At 35.5% G+C, this 13909-nt stretch overlaps 1 protein-coding gene across 4 annotated transcripts in view; it reads right to left on the bottom strand.

Annotated features, from left to right (window-relative positions):
• The window catches only part of LOC105395228 (sodium/calcium exchanger 2), a 74464-nt gene that overhangs the window by 19114 nt on the left and 41441 nt on the right, over window positions 1-13909 (bottom strand). For 2 of the 4 annotated variants that reach the window (XM_038107594.2, XM_038107595.2), the window contains exons 2-3: window positions 6060-6151; window positions 4317-4376 (exon numbers count right to left, since the gene is read on the bottom strand). In XM_038107594.2, coding sequence (XP_037963522.2) covers window positions 4317-4376; window positions 6060-6151 — 152 coding nt within the window. The remainder of the gene's footprint in view (window positions 1-4316; window positions 4377-6059; window positions 6152-13909) is intronic. The other 2 variants (XM_038107596.2, XM_038107597.2) reach the window with 1 other exon arrangement.

Raw genomic sequence — 13909 nt, 5'->3', positions numbered from 1 at the left:
CGGATGGGAGAAACCTCACAGTATTGCCAATTCTGAAGAAAAACGCATAAGTACTTATACAGGGTGTAGCGTTAATAGTGGTCCAAACTTAAGGGGGTGGTCCAAAATTTGGGTATTATTGTATATATCATACAATAATACCCAAATTTTGAAATAATTTTACCAATAGGTCAGTCCGAAAATGACGCTATTAACGCTACACCCTGTATTTAACCGTGATCATCATAAAAAACCTATGTATTGATTAGGTAGAGTCCAAAAATCTTACGGCATAATGGCGAAATAATGTAGCCTATGCGCCTTTGCGAAATACCTGGGAGTCTAGTACAGGTTTGGCGAAAACTATAAAAGTTTACGTTTTCTCGCATACTGAGTGGCGCCTCTTGCGTAAACTATCATGAAACTTTTGACAGATAATGTATGCATATGACAGGAGAAAACGTAAACTTTTTTAGTTTTCCAACATAGCAAATTCTATACTAGATTCCCTGACATTTCGCTCTGGAGACGAAAATGTAGCATTCACGACACGAGACTGGCAGGCAAATTAATGTTTGTATGTCTGTTTGTATGAGTTTTAATTTATTAATGATTTAAATAAATTGGAAATAATACCTATCTTTTCATATCTAGCTAACCTCCTAATGCTAGCTGTACATAACATATTAACACAACATTAATTATTAATTAATTATGTTATAAATTAGATAATTATGACAGATCAAGTTGACATTTGAATTTATTTATTCTTTATTTAACATCTACCGATATTGTAGATAATGAGAGGTTAACCGCTGATGCATTAGTTATTAATAGGATAGCTTCATCCAGCGTAATACGTGTAAAATCACACAAAAAGTTAAAAGTTAGTTGGGTAAAAAAAGTGGCAGTGGCTGGGTTCCCCTGGACACACCAGTGTATTTTTTTTCTTTCAATTATGTGTAACGTAAGTATGTTGTGATTCTAGTGATCACTATGATGAAACAAACGATAGAGAATATTATAACTGACAAACTAATACACTAACTAGATCATTATTTACAGCGGTGGGTAAATTGAGCAAAACAAATCTTTACTAATTATTAACATTAGTATAAAACAAAAAGAGGTGAGTTAAATGCAAGCAAAACTATTTTTTTAGCAACTAACAATATAAAAACACCAGAAACAATACAATAAAAAAATAAATAAACAAAACATCTCCTTACTTGTCAGAAAGGTAGAAGAAGGCGATAGGTCCATCCAAAGAAAGCGGATTTGTGCATCATAGAATTAAAAAAATAATACATAAATACAACAGGAATAGATAAGTAGACATAATTACATACAATATTAATAAAAAGAAGAGAGAAATGTACTTATAATAATTTAAAGTCAATAATAGTAGTAGGTACCGTACAAAATTATGAAAATATTACTTGAGTATAAATAAATTCTTAAAGTAAATACCTACCTACAACTACATACCTACCATTAACTGAAAAATTTGGCGGTGTTTATGTGATTAACAGTATTTGAAATATTAATTCTATCTATTATATTTTATACAGGGTGTTGCAAAATTGGTATACTAAGCCGAAACCTACATGTGCAGCATGGTATATCTAAGCTCGGAACTGAAATCAGAATTTGAAAATTCGCGAAAAAAAAATTTCATTTTCCATAGAAACTTTGTTGGTCACGTGACTTTTACTATGGAAAAAATTTTTTTTTTTTCGCGAATTTCCAAATTCTGATTTCAGTTTCGGGCTTAGATATAACATGCTGCACATGTAGGTTTCGGCTTAGTATACCCTTTTTGCAACACCCTGTATAAATAGTTTTTCCCTTCCATTTAATACTTTACTCTTTGATTAGTCTTCATGGGCTCCATTCCTTTTTTTGTACTTATAATTTTATTATTATCGCTTACAGTAATACTGAAGTCAATTTTCATGGTCTCAATATAATTACAGTGCTCCAAAATTGATAATGCGCATAGAAATCTTTGACAGATCGGTTGTTTTCGATTATGTGACACATGATATTGACTCCTAATTCTTTCCAACAAGGTGCAAAATGCAAGTGATTTTTTAAGGCTCTTACGATTTAATGATTCGGGTGTGAAGATCTGCATGTGCATTATTAATTTTGGACAAGTGTACATATCTTTAAAAACAAATGAAAAACAATACAACATTAAATTATTCAGTGCGTTTCAATTTGAATGACAAATTCTTTCGGTTTCATTTGGCCCAGCGCAACCGAATAATATTTACGTTTAACTTCGTTTCGTTTTAATCCAGTTATATTTTGTCGTATTTTGTAAAACACTGGTTCCCTTGTTTCTGGCCTAATTTACATGAACGGCTGAGATTTTGCTTTGAGATACCGTTTTTACTTTTATACGAGAAATAACGCCGTTTTGTTTTCATAGGAGTATTTTATATGCAGTTTGTGACAAAATATATTGTAAGCAGAATCACACAGTTTAGCTGTGTAAATCCGAAAAGGTTTAAAAAATATGAAAAATAAACTCCTTTTCTCATTAAAAGTGTTTTTTTTTCCTTCTGAAAACTGATGAAAGTATATTATACTATTAGAGATTGCTTTAAGCAATAAGGCCGCCTTTTTTGTACTATGTTATGTATATAAGTTGTGAATTGTAATGTGTTTTTAATGGTGCAAAATAAAGAGTATTCTATTCTATTCTATACTTAAAGGATATAGCTAATAGAGCTAAAAATGCTCTTTAAAAGATATTATTTTAGCAACATTCATACAATATTACATTTAATATGCCGTTTCTGAATCTCTCCCATTGTTTGATATACAGGGTGTCCCAAAAGTCTCTCTTCCTCCTTGGACTTTGACTTATTGGCGGATCCGTTCAAGGGATCAAAGGGGTTGAAGTTGAAATTATCCTCGCAAATATTGTCATACTTTCAAAGTCTTTTAATATTTGCTCGCCAATGTTTGCGGAAAAGATTGAAGCTATATTTTTTGAGACTTAAAAAAGGAGTTTTATTTTAACTCCTTATTTTCAAAATTCCGTTTGTGAGTCATTAATACCTTGCGTATCTCTCTCAGCCTTATATCTATAGTCCACTGTTGGACATAGGCCTCTCCTAACGATCGACTAACTACCTTGCGTATAGGTACACTATGATTAATTGTTCATGTTTTTATTTTGAACTTTCATCTGACACATCTAAGGGCGAAGCCCCATTGGTGCGTTACGTGATCGCAGCGTCGTCGATCATCACTGCCATTTAATATATTTTTATGACCATTCCTTTGGGACGACGCAACGCATCATACAGTAACGCTCCAATGGGGCCTCACCCTTTTCGATTTTTTTATAAATACTTACACAAAAAGGTCGATAAACAAATACTACATGGTCAACAAATACAATAGTTACTATACATGACACACTTTTACAAAAAGTTGCAAAATAACACAATTAAGAAGCCTCTGTGTAAAAAACTTTTTTTTTAAATTCAAAATACATATTTTAAAAACTGTCTATTCAAAAAAAATCGTTCAGTCACCTTTTTTGGGATATATACGGGATGGAATTAAGTTATTCAGTCAACCTTTATTTTATTACGTTCTTGACGATCAAAATAAAATTTACAAATGGTTGTATAATTCAAAAAAGCTCTTCGTATAATTTATAATCGCAGCAAGATCCACGCCAAAGCTTGTGAAAGGTTGTGAACCCTTCAATGGTCAACAATACGGAACGAAAGCTCTCGTTGCAGCTAAAGCTCAAAGTGGAAGCACTAGCTAGCTGAAACTAACTTTGCCTCAAATAATAGGGCGTTGGACGATTATATTAGGCATTTCGCATACATTCACCTGTTTTTTTTTTTTTGGTGAGTGGTGCTAGACACCGAATAAAGACTTTTTATCTTTATCTTATTTTTATCTTTTAGGTCTATCAAATTCCACACAGTATAGTCCTTATTGCAGATAAAGTCTGTTTTTTATCTTAGATACTAAATTGACATATTCTGAATGGATCATCAACAGTCAATTGTCCCCCCAATAAAACAATAGACACTTATTCGCGGCACAATCGACTGTTGATGAACCGTTCAGAATCTGTCAATCTATACTCTGTCCATTATATTATTGGTTTTTAGACATTCGAAATCCCATACATATTTGACGACTGCAAAGACAAACCAACTTTACTTACCAGACATAAGGAAACGTTAAAAATACAATAACATAGTGGAAGCTCTATATAGTATATCTGAGAATAAAAAACAGACTATAGCTAGTTTTTTACACAGAGGTTGAAGCAAAAATAACAGTAAAAATCTTACCTGGCGAGAACTTCACCGAGAGCCTAGCGGAGGTTTCGGGCAGAATCGTCTCAAAGACCTCTGTCGAAGAAAAACTAAATTCATGCAAAAATAAACCTGACAAGCCTTTATTCACATCCCTTTCTTATGCTAATTAGGTAAGGTCTAAATTGGCAGCGGACGACATGACGTTGCAGAAGACGACTTGTCGTTGAGTGTCGCATACATACATACCTACATATTATACATAATAATATGCTCACGACTGTGATCCCCGAAGGGGTAGTTAGAGGTGACCGCAAGCGAGCCACCCGCTTTCCGCTGTACATTTTGTACCTACGCATGTGATAGGCCGCTTGCCGTATCGCCATTATTTAATGAGTACTATGCACTTAGGGTCGGTGCACATTCTTGAATCTAGATGTGCAGGTTTCTTCGCGATGTTTTCCTTCACCGTAAGAGTATGTGGTATGATTGTACTTATTTATTTCAAAAGGATTCATTAGTACATGTATGACATTATTCTAACTCACGGCCTCACGAATGTGAGCCGAGACTTTATCCGTTACACCACGACGACTCCAGCGTCGCTAACTGACAAAGGACATTGGGCGTTTTGTGTAGAAAAATTGAATAGGAGATTAAATCTAGATTACAAGTATAGGAACTATATTATGTGGGTAGGAGTGATATTTTCACTTACTGGGCAGTGATGTTGAGTAATTACAAAAAATCACCTTGTAATACGATTTTTTTTTTCTAATTATTTACGTTTTCCATTGTTTTGAATTAAAATAACTACAGAATATTAAATCTGGTTGGCAACACTACGATTTAAAAGTATTTTGGTTTATGTTCGCGACTTTTCAAAAAGCGGGGTAAAAACGCCCGATGTCCTCTATACCGTCAACATTTAAGTGCGACAAGACGCCTGTCCCTGTCACCTAATGTCGTCCGCCGCCAAGTGGTACCTTTAATATAGTCAATTACCTGAACTACGAAATGGAATGGATAAATTTACATGCAACTGACGAAGAAAGGTGTAACTTACGGGTTTTAGTAAAGATATAGATGTTTCGTTAGTAATCTATTTGGAAGTCATGCTAACCCTGAGTTCCCGAGAGACTGTTCAAACTTAACGTTAGATTTGAAAGATAATTATACAAAGTAGTCATCTTCTGATACTGATACTTATCATAATCATTACCAATCAATAAAAATTTTGTAAAGATATAATTATTTAAATTTACTAATCTGTGTTTTTTTCAATATCCTCTCGGAAACCAGTATTAAGTACTCTACATCCTTATTAGTAACACTACAAAAGGGCTAGTATGCATGGGGAGTGCGCGTTTTTACACCGTTCGAATAATAGCGAGTAAACGCGAATTTGTATGGCGCGTAACAGTCGCCACCTAGTGGCACATACGATGCAATTTGAGTCAATTTTCACTGCTCGATCAGTACAGAAAAATCTATACTTGGCCCTCTGAGGGCATAGTGTAGGTTTTTATAAATTGATCGGGCAGTGAAAATGTGTGCAAAATTATAAGGCGCAGAGCTAGTGCAGCGCGTGTACCTACCGTTAGGTGGCGACTCTTCCGCACCATACAAACTCACGTTCACTACTACACGAACGGTGTAAAAACTAGCACTCCTCGCAGACCGAATATCCAAAGTTACTGTAACTACCTCACTACCATGCTACTCTATAACTATGCTATATGCTCGGCGCGCGGCTCCGCCCGTCTAATTAATATTTACCGCCGAGAAGCTCCGGCTCGCCGAGGTTCACGTAGAGAAGAACATCCTTCTCGTAACTGTCCTCTTCTATTATATGTATGGGGATGAACTTTCTGGAACAAAGATAAAGGATTTTTGTTAGTGTATTGCGTTTGACATGAATTTTACATCTTCGATAAAAGCATTGGTACATTCCGTTTTTTGTGTCTAATTTATAACTTTTAAGTTCATGTCAACATAGCATATAGCTCTGCTTCTATTAACTTCGTAATATGTTTGTGTCTACACGCGTTTTGGATTCATATGTAGAATTAAGTTACATATTTAAATTTGATGTTAACCTGTTAAGATTAAGTAATAAATACTTAGTATTTTCATAATTTAGCCTCACATAGTTACATTAATTCTAAAACCTAACTAAGTATTTAGCATACAAGAAAAATAGTTAGATAGAATAAAGAAACCATGTAAAAATATATATAGAATCTGTATTTCGCAACAAAACAACGGTGTTAGCAGAAACAAATTCCCCCAATTCTGTTCATTATTTACACGTGCAATCTGCCAAAAAAGCTCCCGAAGAAGACGTAAAAACGATAAAGATAAAAGATAAGTTCCGGAGGGCGCATCGAAAAACAATCAGCCTGTATTTTGTGCTGCGGCGCGATTCCAATGCCATTTTGAAGAGGAATAGAGCTCAGTAGTTGAAGTGGGGTGTTATTTGTCAAGACGATTTTTAGCACTGACACTCCATCTTGTTGTTTGCATATTGTTAACCGGGCTGGGCAATATTATGATGGATCCCACATCGTTTTGAACTTTATTCCATATAGTTAAGGAAAAAAAACCAATGAACAATTTGAAGTAGTCATGCCATATTAGCGGTTAATCTAAGGGATATCTGCCAAAAATCGACAATCCTAGTTTACCATCGTCTTCGTACAGGTACACCAGACTAAGTGCCAATTTCGCCATAGTGGGTTAGAGCATAACCAGGGATTATTGCTTGACTTTTGACACATCTGTTAAGAATTTAATATGGAGATGACGTATAATTGATCAGCCTTTTCCTATTTAAACGACTATGGAGAAATTGGAGCTAAATCTGTGTGCACACTGTACAATGGTACATTAATCCGAAAGGCGTTGTACAATTGGTCAATCTGAACAACTTTTGTACCGCAACACTCTATACTATTCGAATAGTACCTATGAATCTTATCGAAGCATTTAAGAAGATTAGATGTGAACACTTCGATATCGATTGTCAGTCGCGTGGTCTTTGATTAATTTATGAACTACTTTCTTGAATTGGGTTTGGTTCTGAGTCATGGGCGAGTCACTGTGACCGTGACCAGGCTAATTTGAGACTTCTATTTATAAATACAAAAAAAAAAACACACACACACTCACGCCTTGTACTAATGTACTCCCTTGCGGGGTAGGCAGAGGTGCATTGCTGCACCCACTTTTCGCCACAGTGTTATGTTAGTCCCAATGTAATAGGGGGCGGGCCTATTGCCATTTTAAGGGCACATCCAAGACCCGGGAACAAATATCTGTGTTTAAACAAATATCTGCCCCAGCCGGGAATCGAACCCGGGACCTTCGGCTCTGTAGTCAGGGTCACTAACCACTACGCCATTCGGTCGTCACAAAATAAATAAATACACACACGAGCAATGAAAAAGTTCCAGTGACAATAGCTTTTAAACGAAAAATACTAGCTTAGTGACGCCGTCTGCAATATTGAAGCACATTTAACAGTGCATCAGAATATTACCGACTGAAAACCTAAATACCCGACATAATCATTTTTACCCGACTGCCAAAGGAGGAGGAGGGTAATGTTTTTGTTATTAAATGTTAATAAAAACTTGAGGCCTTTGGTTGTCTTAATTTTTTGAAACGTTTTCATTGCTCGTTAGTGTATAAAATGAATCTACATTATACCCGACCACTTGTAAGTGTTTATAACTTAACTTTTAATAAACGAATTAATATACATACTTAAATTACAGAGTTCATTTCGTAAACAACATCAATCTCAGTTATTCAGTAAAATTCCCTGCAAAATAACGCGTGAACATAAAAACAACAAACAGAAACAGAAAGTAATCAAATTATAAAGTTATAATTCCGTCGATTTAATGAAATCCATATCGACTGAAATACTCCAGCATAATTCGGTGAAAATGTATTTTTGAATGTTGTTGAGAAATTACTTTTAAGGTCGGACATTTTTAATTATAATGTATTCAACAGTCTGAAAGAGAAATGCTCATTTGTTATAATGGTATTCTTAAGGATAGAAAATCTTACTATTTTTAACTCTGGACTTCTCTGTAGGGTTTATTTAACTCACAAAACGTTACGATACCAGAAAGAGTTTAGATCTATTTGATTTTTTGAAAGCTGCAGTGTCCTCTCTGTTTCACTGATCAATCTGAACATGCTTTAAGCCCATAAAACCCTAGGCTATAGTGTAAACAATGTTACACAGAAAGTTATTTAAATAATACCTACCGCTTTTCGCACAATATTAACCGTGAATGGCCAGCCTGAAAATTATGGGGGGCGATTCTGGTGTGCAAATGCGACTTTAATATTTTTATTATACAGGTGCTGCAAAAGTGATAGAACAACAGTTGCTTAGAATCACACCCCCTTTCAGCTAATAGGTATTATAACACATTTTTATAAAACATTTTCCTGAAATATTCGCACGTCATGCAAATATCTCGCCGTTAAAAATTAATCAATAACTTTGAATTTTATTCTTTGTTGCTCAGTATATTCATTATTGCATGAATCCTAATCCTAACTAATATTATAAATGCGAAAGTAACTGTGTCTGTCTGTCTTGGATTTGAATGAAATTTGGTATACAAATGGTCTAGACTAGACCCTGAGAAAGAACATAGGCTATATTTTTATCCCGGAATTCCCACGGGAAAACTTTTTAAAGCGAAGCGAAGCTCGCGGGAACAGCTAAGTAGTAAATAATAAATTGTGTGAGTATAACATAAGTATACGTTATGCATGAAAATTATAATATATTTTTTAAATTCAATGCAATTTGCGCTAGAATAGCCACCCGGTGCATGCTGTAATCAACCAAATTGATAGTGCGGTGCGAACCGTTACGTACACTTTATCGTTTTAATCCCTTCCCTAATACCGAAGCACCCGTGTGGCCGCGGCTTTACTATCAATAAATGACCAACACCGTCAAATTGGGGTGTCATAAGATTTGTAATATCGCGTGTGTCTGTCTGGTATATTACCTTTGGTTTTGTAGTTTCTTGGGTCATGTTACCACGAATGTTCATAACCGTATTTTATAAAAATCGGCTTAGCAGTTAAAAAGTTATGCGACTTTTAGTATTGAATGTCGAGTTTTTTTTTAAGTTTGTTAAGTTAGGTTAGGAAATGTTGTTTTGATCTGACATCGTTATAGCTATTTTCCAATTAATATGATCAAATCCGTTCGATCGTCCTAAATAAACAGATTTTTCAAACATGACGGTTATTAAAAGTTTTTGAAGTTTGCAAAGGGTTTTTTTTCTGTAAACTTCCTCACGGAATACGAGTATCTTTGTGTACCAAAGTTTTTTTTAATTTTTGGAATAAGTACCTACGTATAAGTATAAATTTTCAAAAAGCAAGAACGATTCCTAAATTTACGCAGGGCAAAATTTACATTGGTTTTTATCCATGAAAGAAGGCAGTTTAGACCTTGGGGATAATGCACAACGGTTCACTTCGAAAGAGCCAGGTGCAGGTACTTACACCCCCACAAAGAATAGAATAGAATAGAATATCCATGAAATCCTAAACTTACAAGTTATAAAGTCGTATAGACAAGTAAGTACTCGAATAAGCTTTTGCATGTCTCAAGGACAAATCGATACATCCATTCATTTTCTTATCCAACATTACCTATGGACTTGGGCATTGATTGTTTAAATTATACCTTGTATACCTAAGTACTGTGTTACGTAACAATTTATATTTTTAGTGCATTCAGTACCTACCTAATATAAAATTAATTATATAAATAGCTATAAAAACTGGGATTCATGCAGCGACTTATTAGTAGGCCTAGCACGGGGTGCAAGGCGCCTGATGTGAGTGAGCGCGACGGAAAAGTTTTGTCACGTCTTTCTAGCGTGCGCGTCTTGCGCCCCGTGCTATGCCTTCTGACTGGCCAATCTTTTCACCACGGTGACAAATCTTAGTCTTGATCCAGTGTTTGTCACCTACACACTAAGAAGAAGTAACCGATCATGAAACAAAATAATACAAATACAAGAAGATTTACCAGAAGTGTAATTTGTAACTTGTGGACATTGTCGTGGGTTGAACATTTATTTAAGTTGTTAAATTTAACCCAATGTATAACACACTTTAATGTATTTAACTGTTTATTGTCCCTAATAAAGTAAAATAAAATAAAATAAAAATAATCTTCAGGATATTTTATCTGACGCCAGGCATTTTGGCAACGCAAATATAATAATTTATCTGACTCGTTCCATAAAACTGTTTCGTAATCTCGCGGAGGTAACGGACCGTCAAGCGTAAGCATTATATCTGGGCCTCAAGTCTGCTAAGGAATGGCGTCTTAATGCTGTGTCGTCTGAATGGTTTTCTGACTTTAGGTATCCGTTTTCTCTTGGTTAGTGAGTCCCAGTTGTGCAATATGAAACACTTTATTAACTTTAGGTTATTTAAAAAAGATGCTATAAATATTTCCTAAAACGCAGATAATGATATAATAGCTACAGTATAATAGCTACATAAGAATACCTACAGTGCGAAACCCATGCTGCCGACACACAACTGTGCCGCCATTCCTTAGCAGACTTGGAGCCCTGGAGGCGCAAGCGAGCGGAAAAAGAAAAAAGAAAATTACCTACATTTTGTCGGCACGTTACCTTAGTTGGGCCGTGAAATACATAAAGGACAAAGGCAGGGTTCTAAGGACGTTTTGTACCACTATGGAAATGACGGGTTCCGTAATGAAAGTACCATGATTAGAGAGACACTGTACAGGTACACAAGTCAATTAATTACTAGATTTTTAGAAGCTGGGAGAAAATAGAAAAACGGAAAAAAAGAATCTTTAAAATGTAGTCGCAATGGAACGTAAACATTCATACAGGAAGAATGGAACGTCAAGTGAAGTAATGTTTATGCCAAGTACTCTGTGATTTACGTCATAAATGTCTAGGTTGGATCTCAGTATAATGATAAAAATTGACAAACCAGAGCAGAAAAATTGAAATGATAAAAAAATGTGTCATGTCAACAACTAAACGTCAACACCATGTCAACACTTGAACAACACAAGACGAACAACGTGAATAATAATTTGATAATAATATGTTAGGTATATCAAGTTATGTGTTTACGTTTAAATAAATACGGGACGTGCAACGTACATAATAAATATAATGATTTTATGATCTAGATGATTTTATGATCGAGGAGTTGAGGAGCACCGGCATCGGGTGTCACGTAGGGGATGTATGCTTCAACAACTTGAGCTACGCAGATGATATGGTGCTCCTCAGCCCCTCGGTCGGCGGATTAAGAAAGCTCATTGATGTGTGTGAGAGATTCGCTAATAGTAATGGTTTAAAATATAACGCCAAGAAATGTGAAGTAATGGTATTTAGAGTGGGGAGAGGTCCGGAGAGGATACCCCCGGTCTACATGTATGGCTCATCGATTCGGGTTGTAGATAAGTTCAGGTACTTGGGTCATGTGCTGACGGAGACCCTGAGTGACGACGCCGACATGGAGCGCGAGCGGCGGGCCCTGGCGGTGCGGTGCAACATGCTCGCACGCAGGTTTGCCAAGTGCTCTAAGGATGTAAAAATTGTGCTCTTCAAGGCCTTTTGTCAAACGTTTTATACCTGCCAACTATGGATTAATTACACAAGGAGAGCATACAGCACCCTTAGAGTACAATACAATGACGCACTACGCATATTGCTGAGACAACCGCGCTACTGCAGTGCGAAGGCCATGTTCGCCGACGCCGGGGTCCCCGACTACTTCGCCGTGCTGCGGCTCCGGGCGGCGTCGTTCTGGGACCGAGTCCGGAGCTCCAGCAATGAGCTGATAGCAGCTGTCGGCGACGATATTTATGGAAATGGGTTCATTAAGCACTGGCTTTTCATGCACCAGTCGGGGAATAAGAAGTAGGCGAATGCATTTAACATTTTTATAATTTTAATTGTAATTGTCCATAGTTTTATTGCCCCTATACAGCACTTAATTATATTTTTATGTTTATTCAGTTTTAAATATTGTACTTTTATTGTATTTACAAATGGGTTTATTTTGTGATTTTAATTTTAATGTAACAAATGATGACCTGAAATAAATGATTATTTATTTATTATTATTATTAATATTATCGACTAGATCAGGCTACTACTTTCATCATGGAATAATGTTATACTTATCCAACTTCTGAAGTTTTAAATTGCCATTCCGCAACAGGGATCTGCTATGCCATTTCGAAATGCTATATGTAAAGGTTCTACTATATGGGTATGCATTTGGCGAGTAATGTAATGAAATAAAATATACTGTTTAAAAGATCATTGTTTTATTTACATAACATAATTTGCCTGGAATCAACTTTAGGAATTTTATGTTCCTATTACCTACTCTATTCTATTCTCTGTTGGGGTGTAAGTACCTGCACCTGGCTCTCTAGATATGCTAAATCTAGATAGGTATGCAGGTTTCCTTCACTGTAAGTGTGATGGTATACATTTTAATTAAATTCAAAGAACACATTGGTACATGTCAGCGCCGGGATTCGAACTGCAGAACGCAGTTGCTCTTCTCATATTTGACTTCGGTATTTATCATCCTATGGTTCATAGAAAATATTGTCAGGATTTTGCGTGTTCTTGTTCTGCTGCTTCTGCAGGTTCCTGATGAAGAAGTGGGACGGGAGCCTGCCGGGGAGGTGGAACAGGAACCGGGTCTGGTTCTCCCCTTTGTCACATTTGTTCTATATCTTCAGCAGTTTCAGCGGTATTCAAAATATTAAATAATTAGGTTAGGTAATGGAAAATGAAATAACAACTACTATGACAAGATTGACAAGCAAGATTCAGTGTTATTAGATTTAAATATTCAAAAAATATCGATTATAGTGAATCGAATAAAGAGAAAAAGAAAATGGTTTACTATGGATAAAAGTCTTCAAGACTTAAATATAATGATATTTTATAAACCAAATGTACTAGTTTTGGCACAAATAGTACCAGAACATGTAATTTATTGATAAATAAAATATCTTTTGTATTTAAGAATGTATCGATATTTCTATTCGATTACTTTTTTGCTCGGATTTGCTGGTAATATTCCGAGGTCTGGCACCACTGTTGTTACGTTCCGTTCTCTATATGTTTGTTTTTACGTTCCATTATCCTTAGATTTAAATATTCTTCATTTATCATTTTTTCTTTTCTCCCGACTTCTAAAAATATTGTAATTACTGAAAATACCTTATCTACACTGTATTAATAAATGGTGAAAACATGGTTCTGAAACGCTCCAAAAAAAAGGCGGTACGCCCACTGCCGTTCTCCTTTCGATGTTTCAGACTTTACAGACAAATCATAACTACACTCACGAGCAAAGGTTACCTGTGGGAATTCTGGGATAAAAAGTGGCATATGGGACTCAGGGACAATGTAGCTTCATGGTGAGACAATTTTTAAAATCGATTCAGTAGTTTCGAAGTCTATTCAATACTACAAACAAATGAAAAAATTTAACATCCTTTTCCATAATATAAACGTAGATGTAGATGTTTTTTTCGCTACCTTAGTTTATGT

Source organism: Plutella xylostella, chromosome 25, assembly GCF_932276165.1.
Source record: "Plutella xylostella chromosome 25, ilPluXylo3.1, whole genome shotgun sequence".
Classification (NCBI taxonomy): domain Eukaryota; kingdom Metazoa; phylum Arthropoda; class Insecta; order Lepidoptera; family Plutellidae; genus Plutella; species Plutella xylostella.
This window is presented reverse-complemented; position numbering and strand designations above follow the sequence as displayed.